This window comes from Anastrepha ludens, chromosome 3 (assembly GCF_028408465.1).
Source record: "Anastrepha ludens isolate Willacy chromosome 3, idAnaLude1.1, whole genome shotgun sequence".
Taxonomy (NCBI): Eukaryota; Metazoa; Arthropoda; class Insecta; order Diptera; family Tephritidae; genus Anastrepha; species Anastrepha ludens.
The window spans coordinates 11716567-11733158 of NC_071499.1; the positions used below are offsets into that span (position 1 = coordinate 11716567).

General features: G+C 39.4%; 1 protein-coding gene across 2 annotated transcripts in view; it reads right to left on the minus strand.

The window, feature by feature from the left end:
* The window catches only part of LOC128857021 (probable G-protein coupled receptor B0563.6), a 110127-nt gene extending 105045 nt beyond the window's left edge, over positions 1 to 5082 (minus strand). The window contains exon 1 of one of the 2 annotated variants that reach the window (XM_054092537.1): positions 4146 to 5082. In XM_054092537.1, the coding sequence (XP_053948512.1) occupies positions 4146 to 4475 (330 nt within the window). In that variant the 5' untranslated portion in view covers positions 4476 to 5082. The remainder of the gene's footprint in view (positions 1 to 4145) is intronic. The other variant, XM_054092538.1, reaches the window with a different exon arrangement.
* Positions 5083 to 16592: the final 11510 nt, after the last annotated feature.

Genomic DNA, 16592 nt, shown 5'->3' on the forward strand with positions numbered 1-16592 from the left:
TTTTTCCTTTCCCTTAAAATTTGCTACACACCTTTTGGACCACCCCATATACCTGTATGTATTCGAGTATAAGCACATAAGTATCTTAGCACGCATACGCTTGTACCCTAAACGGTAATTTTATTCAGTGGAAATTTAAATATTCAATTTCCAATTTGCTACTAAAATTTACATAAATGAATATTACATAGAAAAAATTCCTACTTTAATGGTATGCGTTGATTGGCAATGGAACTGAGCATTGAATTGAGCCTTGCCGTATTTTAATACGAATTTTTAACTTTATTTGCCACCACACGAATATGCTAATTTTGATGTAATGACGTCGTTCTAATAGCCCGCATTTTTGTTCGTTGGAAGTAAAGATTTTGTATTGGCTAAAAATATATCCTCCACTAAAGCGCCGGTTTCGGAAAAATAGTGATTTAAAAGTTGATTTAAATACTCAATTACAGTTGCATAATGAAATTTAGCAACTGAAGAAGGAACAAATTAGATGCTTTGTGTGCTAGTCTAAGGTAACGGTGGGTGTGGATTTGTGCTGTGTTTATTTACGCCATACCAAATAATGAACAGCTGACTTCTACTAATTGGGACTGAAAACTGTTAGCAGTTATGTATTGAGTCGTCCGTAACCTAATTGTTTATGAACGTTAGGAAAGATACTCCAACTTTAAAATAGAAGAAGGTTTAGGCAACTCGTAACTCTTTCTAAGGATAAACTTAGAAAGCTCATGGGTGCTCGGAATAAAGGCACATACACTCAGCATAGCCCAGCCCTATCTTAGATTTATTAACCAGTTGGGTACGGACTTACTTGAGAACATATTTTTGGTCGCTTGGGGTAGTATCTAAAAGCGGTACATTTTGCATAAGAATCCATTTATTTCTAAAATATTGGTGGCATATGTAGTATTGGGATGACTTCAGGCAATTGGAGTTGCAAAACTAAAACAAATTAATAAAAAAAGGCATCATCCGCTCCTAGGGCAAACAAGTGCATGACGAGTCTCACACGTTAAACGTAACCAAGGGGTTAAGAATACTGTGCTTGGATGAGTAGAAGGCAGAGAGGGCTATGAGGTCACAACACGAAATCATTTTCATTCATTCATTCATTCAATATCAGACTGAGTCATGTGCACATTGAAATGGAGTATCACAGAAAAGGTTACGAGGTTCTAAACAATCACTAATGGCCACTGGTTACTGCACTCAAGGTGGGCTATTATCCCCCTGGCTAAGAACACAGCTTGGCGAGCTTCTAGAAAAGTGAATTTGGTTTTTTTTTAATTTTTTATGTAATGGTAATTCATTTTTTACTTATGGCTAAGCACTTAACTTAGTTATCTGCTCGTACTTTATAGGCTGGCATAATATCGCCAACAGGTCAAGATTGCAATCAGCACTTGACGGTGCTTGATCAATGTGCACCCTCGCTGGGCCCGAGTGGGAGGAGTCAGCGAGTGCAATATTTGAGCATAGAAAATATAATTAAGGATGGCTCAAAGTTGGACGGAAGGGCTGGTGAGGGCGCATTCTGCGAGGATCATCCCATCAATCTCAAATTTAGCTGTCGGGCCACTGTAGTTTTTTCTAAACGGAAGTAGCCATAATTAAAGAAGCAGTGGATCCGTTGATTACCCCTGCGAAGGAAGGTAAATATCTTCACCGACAGCTAGGTGACAATGAGGGCTTTGGGTTCGTTGTTTATGTGTTGAAAATAAGTCGGGCACTGCCTGACTTCTCTCTCAACTGCATCCGAATACTTTGATATTAAGCTCAGTTGGATCCCCGGTCACAGTGGCATAGCGGGAGCCTACTGGGCTGGCCAGACAGGGGACCCTCAAGACGACTTCACCGCAAAATGAGAGGATTTGGGTTCCCTTGAGAACCTGTGGTCTGCTCCTGGAAAGAAGAGCTTCGAGTCAACTCAGTGAGCGTAGGCTTAGTAAGCAGACCTATAAAGTCGAGAAATCCTCTTGGGCACGGCTAGATTGGGGCGCTCGAGGGAACTTCTAAGGCTAGCAAAGCCACAGATCTCAAATTTGATGGGTGTCCTTACCGGGCATTGTCCGTTCGGTGTCCGTGCGGTAAGGCTTGTGATTGCCTCAAATTCTTTCTGCATAAGCCTTTTGGAAGACGAGATTAACTTCATCAGGAAATTGAGGTGGTTAACGTAATTACACACCGTTTGGTCATCAGCCTGCTACCGCAATCAGACTGAAAGGCTCAGGCTATAAGCTTGGTTCCCATCAGGCAGACTTAAGTATCCTTAGGAACTATAGGTTCATCTCTGTTGCAACTGATCAATTCACAATCCTGCTTAGTCCGAGTTGAACATTTTCCACTTACACTCCATCAAGGGAAGAATGGACGAGGTGCAGTATTTGGAGGCAGGGCCAGGTCAACCTGTTCACGGATCGCTCAAAATTGGATGGAAGGCTAGGCGGAGGAGTATTCTGCAAGGAGCTGTCCATCAGACTCAAGTTCAGATTACCAGACCACTGCAGTGTATTCCAAGCAGAGATAGCGGTAACCAAGAAATAGCTGATTGGGTGCTCTCTTGTGCAATAACTGTCACCGAGATTAATATCTACTCCAACAGCTAAACGGCAAGCAGAGCTCTGGACTTAATGATGGTGCATTTGTAACTGGTTGCCTGACTTCAATTTCGGTTACATATAAAGCTCATGTGGGTACCTGATCATAGCGACATCACAGGAGACTGCACGGCAGATGAGCTGACTAGACAACGGACCTGCGAGGTAGTTACCCCGCAAAACCAGAGGATTTGCATCTTGTTGATTACCTGCGGTCTACTTCTGGAGAGGTGGGATCCGCGTCAACTCAGCGAGCGCTGGGCAAGTACATAAGCTTGTAAGGTGGCGAAGTCTTTCTGGCCACGAATGGATTGGAAGCGCTTGAGGGATTTCCTGCGGTTCACAAAATCTCAGCTCTCCGATTTCGTTGGTACTCTTACAGGACATAGGCCGCGTGGTTTACATACTGTGAGACTCGCAAGTAATTCTTGTTCCTTTTGCGTCAGTTGCATGGAGGATTAGGTGGAATCATCTCACCACTTTCTTTTAATTGTCCTGCTTGGTTCTCATCTCTTTGCCACGCAACGATATAGCAGGCATGGATATTAAAACCTTGATGAATCTAATGAGCAGTACAAAGCGGTTAACACCATCGTAAATCAGCCATCATTTGGCTGTCTGCAAGCAATACAAATTACCTCCTCCTCCTCTTTCCTTTCTTACCAGCATATCTCCTTTCCAGTGGTTTTTTTATTTTCGTCCAAGTTTGGTGAACCATTTCAATCTAACCTAATTATGAAATTGTGCTATGCAGAGGTGACAATACTCAAGTTGTATAGTATGACAAAAAGTTTCATGGATATATTTATGGGTTAGCAGTAGGAGCGAATATTAGCCGGTTCTGATAATTTTGACACAAAGTGTTGAGTGTATGCTGGCAAACTAAAAATAGCAGCCTGAGCTCTTAAATCGCCTGAACTTTTTTTTTACATCAATAAATAATAAACTACACTCAACTTTTGCTTTCTTTTCATACTTTTCATCACCAGTTTAATAATTCTTATCAGGCCTATGAAGATGACCACCCACTCTCGACCCTTTTACAGACTTTTCGGTGCGCTGCCTGGAAACCATGACCGCCAAGCCTTAGAGAAAAATAAAAAAAAGTCACAGCTCAAAAGAACTACGCACGTACACATGCAGAAGCTAAAATTTCTAACTTCGTCTATTTACTCTTGAACCTTTTTCAAATTAACTCCTTCCGGCACTCTGCTGAACAAATGGTAACCTTCACCAATACATAGATGTGGTGGCTATATGGCGAACTACACGTAATTCTGCTCTTTCCTCTTTTATGCTCAACTAAAATTACGCTTCAATTTCAATATAAAATATTTACATATCACATAAGTACCTTCAACTAATACAAACACGTACTAATAAACCTCAATGTAATCGATTGCTCTACTAAACGCCCAAAGGAAAGGGTTCGCAGTCATTTACATATACACCAACATGCAGCAACTCACGCACATTACCAGCTTACATTTATCAATGAAAACTGAAAAAACAGCAATAGAAAGAAAGGTGCTTCGTGCTTACCTCGTTGGCAATGAAAAAATCATCACGCAAACTACTGCTGCCGCTGCCACCACCAACACTCACCGCAGCGCTGCCAATGACTACATCCGTCTCGGCGCCTACACTAATGCCGCCGTCACTGCCGCTGCCGCCACCGCCTGCGCTGCTTATGCCAAAACTGCTGTGTGCGCTATATAGTGTGGGTTGGGCGCCAACAACATTACCAACAATCGTTGTCTCACCACCATCTTCATCGATTTGTCCATTTGCGCTCGACACACTCAAGTTTCTGCCCCAAATTAACGAACAAAGGGCAGGGTCCTCCTCGGTGTTGTACAGCCGTGTTATCATGACGCTTTATTTGTGTTCGCGTGTGTGTGTGTGTGTGAGTGCGTGGCTATGTGTTTGTTGTGACAGGCGACGTTGAAGTGACGGCGAAGGCGGCTAGGGTGAAAGTGTGAAACTTTTTGTTGACGGCGAAAGCAGAACAGCAGAATAGCAACCAAGCAGCGCTCGGGAAGGCCAAAATGCTGAAAGCGAGGCAATTTAAAAGGTGAAAGCCGCTGACGTTGTTATTCAATGCTTTTGTTAATCTGGTGTTGGTTTTTGTTCTTGCGTTCTTTTTTTCTTCACTTTTCCTTACTTCCGTTATGTATCTCGTGGTAATTTTAGTTGTTTTTCTCCTATGTTTGTATGCGTGTATGTGTGTGTGGGTGTGCTCTTGTTGCACGTCAATTAATTTGAATTGCAAATTGCCACGTTGTCTCGTTGCGCGCACACTCTGAGGCCACACTGCTTGTCGCCAGCTGCCAGCTGCCAGCTATGGAACGTCGGTTATGCGCCTGGCCGTATTGAGCTGCAGTAATCGAAGTTGTGACGCCAACAGTGGTGGCAGTGACTTGTGAAGGTAACGTCTGTCTGTGTGTCTGCCTGTCTGTCTTGTTGGCGGAAGTGGAAGTGCGAGGCTAACAGGGCGCAGCAGCAGTGCAAGCGGCGGAAATGACGCTAGAGGCGTAAAACAAAAAACAAAAACAAAAAAAAAAACAGAAAAACCAACAAAAAGTAACGGTCAAAGCGCGTATCTACGCTATCAATAATCACTTCCACCGGAAAATTAAAATAAACGCAATCCACGCACACTCCAAAATGGGTCGCAGTTACTCAAGGCGCTCTGGCCCAGCTAGAAAATATTGCAATCTATGCCTTTTGATCAGTCAAGTGTTGCTTTTATTCAATTCCTCAATATCTTTTTGCTGCTCTTAAATTATTTAAATTAATCCCTTCTAGGCTTTTTCTATTTTTAGTAGGCTGGTTTTGATTTACGTAGCCTATTTTGTGGGTATTGTCTTTGTTTTTCGTTGTCGCTATTCGTTTTAGTGTTGCTGCTGCTGCTCTTCCTGTATTCACAGCGGTTTTTGTTGTTGCGCGCATGTTTTTCGTTGCCACCGTATTCACCACACGTTTGTGCATTCTTTTTATAGTCAAAATTTCTCTTGGAAATTTTCCACTCTTTCGTCTACTGCTCGATTTTAGTATAATTTCATGTTCCTTCTGTTGTAATTTCATTGATATTTTTTGTTTATGTAGCCTAATTTTTATTAAGCCGTTAATTTTATTACACTTATTTTTGTTGTTTTTAGCGTGCAACATAATCGTTTTATTACACTGGTCGCACATCTTCACATTCATTGGCGTTCTCATAGGTTAATTTGCAGTTTAATTTTCCTTAGAGCAGCTGCTAATCGTTAACCTGCAATAAAGTAAAGAAAATAAAATTATTACTACCTTTTTTTGATTGGTTGATAAAAAGATGCATTCAGTCGAGGCATAAACGGTACTACACACGATTTTGAACGCACCCATTCAAATAGACGAATTGAACATACCCTATAGCCCCCGTTACATCCCTCATCACTTTTGAAGTGTTACCTGCAAAGCCTTAGTCTGTACCACGAACTCAAAATGGTTTCAGCCTTCAGCCGGCGCATAAGTTAATGAGAGCCTTATCGCTCGTATAGGCTGAATGTAAGTGCGAAATGAAAAAAGAAAAGATCTTTTCAAAGCGTTTTGACTACTTGGGATTAGTCGCATGTTCATTTACCAGTGCATGGATATGTTTGAGATGATTGGAAGTTTTAAGAGAAGCCACTGCAATGTGGTAATTCTCCCTCTAACGACGTCTCAAAAATGATTTTTGTTAAATAGGTTTTTCCGAACTCCATTTAATAACTCCTTTAACTCCATTATACGCCTGTGAAACATGGTGCATGTCTGCGGAAATTGTACAGAACCTTCAAGTGTTCATGAACTGCTGCTGGAGATGCATTCTACGTATCTGGTGGCCAAATAACTGGATATCTAATACCAAATTGCATTGACGATGCCATCGAAAACCCATTGCAACTGAAATAAGAGAACGTAAATGGAGATGGCTTGGCCATACCCTATGAAAAGGTGGCACTGAAATCAGCCGCCAAGTACACCGCAGAAGAGACAGACCTAGGGGCTCTTGGCGATGCTGCATCGAAGAGGAATGCAAAGCCGTGGACAAAACAATAACCTGGCAGCAAGTGAAAAATATATCCGGAAATCGCACAAAATGGAAAAAATGTACTTTGGCCTTATGCTCTGCAACGGAGACGAAGGAATGATGATGATGTTTATGGCTGCACGTAAAATAAGACACTGAAGGGCAGAAAAATAAAAAATATTGATTCGATTAAATCACCTATCCAGACATTTCAAATAAGTTTCCTATAAATTGTTCCATCGGAATTATGTGTTTGTTATTGTGTTTTGGGAGGCCGCCGCAGCCGAATAAGTAGGTACGTGACTACATTAGAGAGTGTGTCGTTTCGAATATCCCTACATGAAACACTAAAATGATAGAAAAAGTTTTTTTTTTTCTAAAAACGCTCGCCCCTCGGCAGGCAAAGGCAAACCTCCGAGTGTATTTCTGCCATGGAAAAGATCCTGATAAAAAATATCTGCCGTTCGGAGTCGGCTTGAAACTGTGGGCCCCTCCATTTGTGGAACAACATCAGGATGCCCGCCACGAATAGGAAGAGAAGTTCGGCTAAACATCTACCAGAATTTTTTGCGCCAATTTTTTATTTATTATTTTTATACAGTTTTTGAAATGACAAGGCATGAGGTAATGACAAAAAGTAAAATCATATTAATATTTATTTTAAGCAAGAAGATATTCTCGTTTGCAGATGCCTTTTGTTAGAAAATAACAGAAGAGTGAGCAAGCAAAAAAATCAATATAGATCACACTTTCTAACGGTACTAACCACAACGTCATCAAACATGTACGCTGGGAGAAACAGAGAATTAAATGTGTGCAGTTTCTTTGCAGCGCAAACCTTATAAAAACTATTTCCTTCGTTAACCGCAAAATTCGTAAAAACCTAGTGATCTGTACTTCAATCCGCAGCATATAAATTAATGCTGAAATCGATAGTCCAGCATATCTAAAGTGACTTTCCAATATTTGGTTGAGTTGGCAAATTTTAAACAATTTTTTTTCATGTTCTTTGTTTCATATTAAAATCAAATAATTTCGATGGCATAATAGAAATAACAGAATGTACGACTATAACATAAGTTGTCTTTGGGGGAAATAATAAAAGAAAATATTATTTTGGCACATAGCTATTTTTTTTATTCTTCAATATTACTTATTCAAAAGCTAATCCTAAAATGAGAATATAAATGAATTAGTACACAAAAAATTACGAGCCGGTTACGAGAATTCTTAAAGGATAAACTTCGTGTATTTGAGGCAGCTAGATTTGAATTTATACGGAGCTTAACATTCACTACCGTTCAAAATACTGTTTACATTTAAGAGATCCAATGTATTTCCACCAAAATATGCACAACAAAAGCTTTTATAGATAACACAGGTACCACTGACGTGCTGAATATTTTCTGGGGCGTCCAAGTTACAAACTGGACAAGCGGTAGAAGTCACTTTCTTTAAAGGCCTTGCATTTAGATTAAGGGTTACATACGTTCAGAATTTTCAAAAATCGATTACCTTAAGAATAGGTATACTGTGAAATTTTCATGCGGAAATTCCGAATATTGTATCTTCTACAGCCCATTAACTAGGTAGAGAGCGGTACGCGCGCTCCTGTACCTCAAACTTTAAGCTCGTTTTTCTCGAAACTACTTCTTCCGACACGGTCTGCATGATAACTCATACAGTTTTTAGTATTTTTGATGTGGTGTTTTTTTTTAATATTCGAAAGCGTTTTCCCTATAGATTTGAGTTTTGATATTTTTATAAGAAACTTTATAAACTTAGTTGAAGTGTAACATTTCTGACGTTAAACGCATACTTTATTTTAAAATGCTGTAAATTGCAAAATTTTTCGAAATTGAAAAATGCCCCTCCACAGAAAATAGCTACGACTTTATTTTACAAGATTTTTTTTACTTTTTACAGATCCATTTCATTTCAAGGTGAAATCATGCTGACCGTGGGCCAACTTTTTTTCATTGTACTTAAGGTCACGTGATTTTTAAGTATGATACTAATAAACAATGTTTAGAAATTTTTATATTTATTTCTATTGTTATCCCTTCTAAAAACAGTTTGTTTAGCGCATTTTTGACGCTGCTGAACGTGTGTAACCCCTTAACGAGCCTTAGACGAGGATACAAATCGTGACATGTAACTTTTTTGGCTGATTTTAGAAATATCGAGAATTCTTTGACATGTAGATTATTGCAACGAAAATACTCAAAGTTACTGAAAAATTGTGCTCACAGAGTTTTGTGTAACTTTTTTTAAAAAATCAGCCACAACTTGTGCAGAGCTAAAAAAAATATTTGACGGACACTTTTCCATTGGCATCAGAGAGAACTGACATAGTTGGAGTGAGGGCTCAGAAAAATTTAATATCTAAGCTTAACTATCAATGAAAAAAGGCGAGAAGAAAAACAAAAATCATTATTATTCCCATCACATCCACATGTTTCAAGCCTTAGAGCACCGAATGGTACATTAGAAAAAGAATAAGTTGATGATATCAAAGTGCTGCAGGATCTGCTTGGAAGCCAAAAATACAATAAATAATAAAAAAAATTAAATGAGTGTCTTTATAAATATTCGTTATTCACAAAATATTTTATGATTTTATTTTTTATTTATCATTTTCGGGGTTTTTGAATTTTCACACCATTTTTTATAATAAACTTTAATGTTAATTTCATTAAAATTTATTTAATACAAATTTATTGCAATAAAATTTCTTCACTAAGAAATTCATATATTCAATAATAAACATACAAATGTTTAAGGTATTACCACTTAAAATAACAAAGACACACATTTTTGAGTCAGCGAACCCGTTTCTGTCCCGACCGGTGCAGGGTTAATCATGCACGGTTCGAGTGCCGCAAATCATCATAGCTGTTAAACCATAAATTCATCGAAAGCCACCCTAAAAACAAAAAAAATATGGGATGATTGCCTTGCTAAAGTCCCCAAAAAAAACATGGTACTTGGGGCTTTCGAGCACAATTCCGCAAAGTTATGGATGCTGATACGAGTAACTCACATAGAAAAATCTTGTTTACACACGAAAAATTCATCGCCCACTCAAATCATTGAATTACATTTCTGCGAAAAAGGAGCAAATATAGCAAGAAATTGGCCAAGAAACCGGTTTGGAAGCTGTTATAAAACCACTTTACCATTTCATGTTTGAAAACTAGGTGGCAGCAAGATTCTGCGTGGGCTCATAAAGCTAAAATGACATACACATAGCTTCAAAACAATTTATTAGCATTTATTTCCTATGAAGAATGCAGTAAAACTGCATACGAAAGAGGTGACTCTATGCCGAGGATTTGGTAGGTTTCTATTTCTCCTCCAACAACAGCCTACTCGTTATTTAAAAGACTCATCTCGTATATCCATTTATTGTAGATTCTTTGAATAAAAAAAAATAAATAAATAATTGGCACGTACACTTCTGTTAGGTGTTTGGCCGAGCTCCTCCTCCTATTTGTGGTGTGCGTCTTGATGTTGTTCCACAAATGGAGGGACCTACAGTTTCAAGCCGACTCCGAACGGCAGATATTTTTATGAGGAGCTTTTTCATGGCAGAAATACACTCGGAGGTTTGCCATTGCCTGCCGAGGGGCGACCGCTATTAGAAAAATGTTTTTATTAATTTTGCTTTCACCGAGATCCGAACCAACGACCTCTCAGTGAATTCCGAATGGTGATCACGCACCAACCCATTCGGCTACGGCGGCTTTGAATACAAGAGGAAAATTTAAACAGAGGTATCCACTGCGTATATTTTATTCCATAGAAGGCAAGTTGGACTACTTTTCTGCGAATTTTTACAGCAGTGGAACTACTTTTTTACGTATTTGATCTTGGAATGGTTCAGAGAAAGATTTTGTGGAAGATTTTTGGATCTTTGCTCGTAAGCAACGGCAAATATCGGTGGCGGAATATTTCAAGAATGTGCATGGACACATTTTTCAAAGGAAATTATTGTACTAAATACTTGTATATGGTAGCAAAAAGTAACCAAAGATTTGTTTTAATAGCTGGATATAATGATTCATGATTTTAATTTTCTTTAATTATTTTTTGAAAGTTTAATCCTTTGTCCCTAATTTCCCTTAAAAAGTTTTGTTCAGGCAAAGATACGAAATTCAGTATGCAGCATTACCATATAAAACCTTTAATTTCACGTGCCTATCCAATTCTTTCTAAATAACTTTTATATTCGTACGGTTTCACTATTCATTTAAAACCTGAAACGTGAAAATTTGCAGTTCGTCAACGCTCAACGTGGCCCTTTACGCCTTCCTGGTATCATAAAAAGTAATAGTAATGGTCACTCAACGTAGAACGCTTTAAGTAAATAAATTCCTAGAAAAATGAAGCAAAACCGTTGCTACAAAATCTACGCGATTAACGCACTCTCTTAATCCAAACATGAAGTTGAGGGCGAAGGTTACGTATACGCGAGTGCGAACTAAGTAGCGAAACAGAAGAAACGAATTCAAGAAGAGTGGCGGAAGAAAGGATTGAATAAAATTAAAGTTTGATACTCAGACATACACATACACAGCCACATAAAACATATCGGAATATGCTGTGTAAATAAAATTTATAATGTCTGTCTGCTGATGGCGAATAACCACAAAAGGGTCGAGCAAATATTTGAAGTAGGAGAGAAATGTAATGAGCAAGAAATGGAGAATGTGAGAACTAAGAAAAACCATTTCACTATATTATGAATAAGTGTGCATATACGAGTATCTTTTGGCATCTATGTGTGAGTAAGAATAGTTGGTTATGCTTTTGTTGAACTGTCTTGTAGCAACTTTCTCATGCCGCCTGGTTGTTGGAGCAGGTACCACCAGCTGCCTCCATATGTGTGCGCTGATGCGTTAAACCAAAAAAATGAATGTTTAAATATGCACATACTCACATACATGCATATACGTATGTACATACTTGTATATATTTGTGTATATATGCGTGTACTTGCTAGCGTGATTGCCTGTGCGCGCGTCAAGGATGCGAGCGCGCTGCTGCATAGCAATCTAGTAACTATGGTAGCCACCGCAGATTCTAGTTGCGGTTGTGGTCGCTGTGGTGAGTGTCAAAACACAACTACATATATATATAATATATACATATAGGAAATGTGCGTGCTCCTTCCACCTTTGTAGTCAACCAGCCATCCCCCATTTATGTTTACTTCACTTTCATTTGCTTGTCTTCATGCCTGTCCATTTCACAGTCCGTTTGTTTATCCAATTTTGCGTTTGGTTCGCTATTTGCTTGAACAAGTAGTTAGTTGGCTAACAAAAGTAGAATAACAACAATGCTAGCACACACGCATGTCAGTAAAAACCCATACCTATGTCTGTTTGAATTTCTGTTATCATGTGATGCCACACATAAAATTATGATATACAATCAGAAAAAGCACGAAAGTAACTGACCATCAACTAAATTAGGTTGAAGTACTCTTTCAGGAAGGGACACTGCTTGAATTGGCAGAGGCAGTAAATCGATTATATAAGATTACCGTCGACTATTTAACTAGGGAAATGCTGTTGGTAGGAAATTGTGGGATGTACTTTAATTGGGTCGTTGACCAGCGCCCAAAAATGAAAGCTTTTCTGGCAACAATTAGTATTGCGGAATCAACGCAACAGCCCCTTCGATCAAATTTCAGACCCATATAAAATATTTCTCGTGCTTTTCATCTGTCACCCAGATATAATGTAACTCAGACTGAGCTGACATAAGTTCAAACTGTGCCCTCTTAATATATTTATTGACGGCTCGAAAATGTTAGACGGAGTAAGGACAGGGATCGATTACGCAGAGCTAGGAATCACGCAGCGATTTAAGCTCTCCGGCCACTGCAGTATCTTTTAAGCAGTAGTATTTGTTGTAGGCAGGGCTGCGGAAATAGCATTCGCAAAGACATCAAGCAACTCCAAAATAAATATATACCTTAACAGCCAAGTGGCGGAAAGCAAAAGCTCATATGAAATTTCATATAAAAATGTTCTTAAAAGTAAGGAAGCCATAGAGAGACTAGCCGCAGACAGACGGTTACACATCTATTGGGTACTCGGGCATAAGGGCATTGCAGGAAACGAAATTGTAGATGAGATTGCCAAGAGCGCTGTTTTCATACCATTTGAACAATAAAACGAAATACTGAAACTTTTAAATGCAGTATACAATGGCATAGCTGCGGACATGAAACTACGGATAGGCAGGAGGTTGAATAATCTAGCCACTTGCAGAAATGCGAAAATCATGTGTACACAGAGTGCAGATAAATACGCCAGATTCGTATTAACCCCGTCTAGAAAAGAAAGCAGAAATATCGTAGGTATGCTGACAGGCCACAATTTGTTAGCGGCGCACGCACACAAAATAGGAATTAGAAACAATGATTGCTGCTGATTTTGTAATGAACTGGAAGAGAGGGAAGCTCTTGAACACCATATATGTTTTTGGCCTGCATTAGCTAGAACCGGAATGAAATATTTAGAAGCTCTACAATATGAGAGATTAGAATGCCTCTCGGGGTTAGAGCTTGAGGGCTTACTTAGGTTCGCAAAAGACGCAGGCTTATTACAAAAAACCTACTACAAGGAAATGTAAGGGCCAAGCTCGATCTGGTAATACTAAGGAGCAATAGGGCTATGTTATATCTTTAGCCAGCCTAACCTAACCTAATCCACCTTTTGACATTTGTTATACCGAAAACGCTATGCAATTTCTCGAAGTGCTGTGAGGGCTATTCTTCTGTGCAGTATCTAAATTTAGTTTACAGGCAGAGCTCATAACCGAAGTCTTCTTCTTCTTCTGCTTTCAGAGCATTACAACGCGAGGTGCGTCAAATACTCCTTCACAATGCTCCTCCAAAGTGGTCGATCTTGAGCTTTTGCTTTGTAATTATGTATTCTCAAATACTCGAGCTCGTTTTCCACTGTGTTCATACATCGCTTCTTTCGTCTACCTTTGGCCTTTACGCACATCACCTTTCCTGTCGTGGATTTCTTCACGGCACAATCAGCAAGCATACCTGTAATATGACCTAGCCATCTTATCCGCTGACTTCCTTTACGACGTACTGCAGTATCAAATTAAATATGATAGTTGAAAGGGCATCGCTTGTTTTACACCTCTTTCAATAGAGAAAAAATCTGTGAGCTTCCCTCTTTCTTTTTTATTTGTGAGCGTTGCGATAACGAGCATTATAAAATTGGCTGGTATTTCAGTACTTAGGAGTATATGGTGAATCCTATCTCTTTTAACACTATCGAAGGCTTGTTTAAAATCACAGAAAAGGCAGTGAACATCTAGCTCGTATTCGTGATGTTTTTCAAATATTTGGCTAAAGACAAAGCATTGGTCGATTGTTGATTTTCCTCTACGAAATCCGCATTGCTAGTCATCAATAATGCTTTCTGCATTTTCGTAACCGAAGTCACTACCAGTTAAGTTTTCATAATACCCCAGATCAGTGACCATTACCTTCTGTTGTTTGTCTTCGAGTTTATCCCGTCAGTTCAAATATCATATAAAGTCTCCCAAAAGGAGAGCCCACCTAAAAATTTGCTGTTGATCACTCCATACAATCTTCAAACTTCCAAGATCCTCGAGTTTTTTGTATTCACACGATATCTCCCTTCCCAGTCGCACAAGCACAACCCGTCGAATTGGTGTTGCGAAAAAAAGGTCAAAGTCAGCTGTTTTCCAAAAAGGCGAACTCCTCAATGGCAGTAAACAATGCTAAGTGTGGCAAGAGTATAATCGAAAGAGAACGAAACGGAAAGCAGTATTTAGAGACTGGACTCAGTGAACTTGGTCGCAGATATCCCGAAGTTGAACGGGTCTCGCATGGTGCATAAAGCTCTTCCTTTGCAATGGGTGGTATTTGGACTCCTATAACGGCATTCGGAAGTCGGGCGTTTAGGAAAGTGTTGAGAGTCGCCGATAAATGTCGTTTAATCTTTGTTTAGATCTCTTCGGTTTAGATCCCTTCGGGAGATAGTTCAGGCTCTAGTAAATTTCTCCATGGGTGATACCTGCGGTAACAGCCAATGAAGAATTGCTTGCTGATCATTTTACTGTGCTCGTGCTCCAATTTTGTCTGGTCCGAAGCTTTGTCCACTGTGAACCATTAGTAGTGACCGTAATAATTGCTTTAAATGTCGCCATCAAAATTTCTTTATCTTTACCTCAAGTGCTGTCAGCTGGTAATTTGAGGTTCTTGTTGTGGTTTTGGACCTTAGTGGCAATTGCGGTTGCATAAGCAGAGAAGAAGAGCAAATTGACAAAGGTGGCAGAAGGCGCTTGGCTTCCTTCATCCAGGTGGTAAAGAAGGGCGCCGTAGTTTAGTGGCGGAAATCTGAAGATTTCTCGCAGTGAAAAAGGGTAAAAAGCTCAAGATTAGCTAAGCAGCAATTCGCAAGCGACTTTATTTTCACCCGCTCCTGAATAAGTCTAGCTTTTGCTCAAATGAGTGCTAGGTTACAAGCATCATCATCATCATAACATTATAGTTCGGGGTGCTTCCGCAACTCCAAAGTCGCCTTCAATTTCATTTCTTCATCGTTTACTCGGCCGGCGTCTTCTTTTGTCCCCGTGTAGATTGATTTCGAAGATCTTTTTCGAAAACTATTGGCATTGTCTTGACATCATCAAACGAAATGAAACCTCTCACTTATCACTACCAATCTTCCAAGTTTTGCCGGACTCCGACCGGAAACTTCAGTGGAAGGAAGGAAAATAAAAGCTACTGTGGTGAAAATTCGTAAAAAGGAGCTGGGATTTAGGGTAGCAACCTCATCTCAGCTTAAAAATGATTTCTACGAATCCAACTAAAATTATGCTAGTTACATGCCATATGACAGAAAACTTAATGGCTGACGAGTTGGCTAGGCAAGGGATCCACGAGGTTGTTTTTCCGATAGACATTCGTTTTGCTATCTGTGCTCTTGAAGCGGTGAGTTACGTGCCAATTTAGCGAGTGCTGGGCAAGAATACAAACTTGTAAAGTGGGGAGAACCGGGGAGGAGGATAGGAACTCGAGTGGGTTTCTAAGGCTAACAAAACTACAGCTACCGATTATGATGGGTAGCCTAACTGGTCAATGACTGGTAGGCATTCATGTGCTGATATTTAGTATCACCGCGAGCCAGCGCGTACTCTTTAGTTGTCCAATATTCGTGTGACTAAGACTGTTTAATTAGTCTGCAGAGATATCTGGCTTGAATATTAGCCACCTGCCGAGCTTCAACATCATCATGAAGTGGTCACCGCTGCAGTAACTAGGTATCGTGTGGATATTGCGCTTACCTATTCCTCTTTCCTTCTTCCTCCTTTTCATGGTACCCCAACTGACAAACTGACAAATGGACATCCAACAATGAATTCGTGCAACAACTAACAAACATTTGTGCTACTTATCTTTTTGTTTAATTCAAAATTTCAAATCAAATATGTTGTTATTTTTTTAATTTCGGAATATTCAGAGACCATATCGCAAAAGCTGTCTTTCTGCTACACAAAAACTTGTAATTTTGTTTAAAGCATCTGAGAGGCCAAAGTCATTGTGTGAGACATCAAACACATGAAATCAGATCTAAGTTAATAGAAGGAGTTAATTTAGTTAAACAAGATTTGCCGTTCCACTTCAGCTGCATGTTTTTATGAGCAAAGATATTATCTTGCCACAAGAATGTTTGACAAAGGAACTCAGTTCAAAGAAACAGAGTAGAGTTACTGAACTTTATTCCATAAAAAGAGAATAAAAATAAAGTAGAAAGAGCAGTGCCAGCAATTAAGATGATGTCGCTCACTTGATGGACGCACATAAGTTCTTCAGGATATTCAATAGGCAAAGAATTTTGAAGAGTTTAAGGGCGAAGGCACGTACCTTTTTTCTT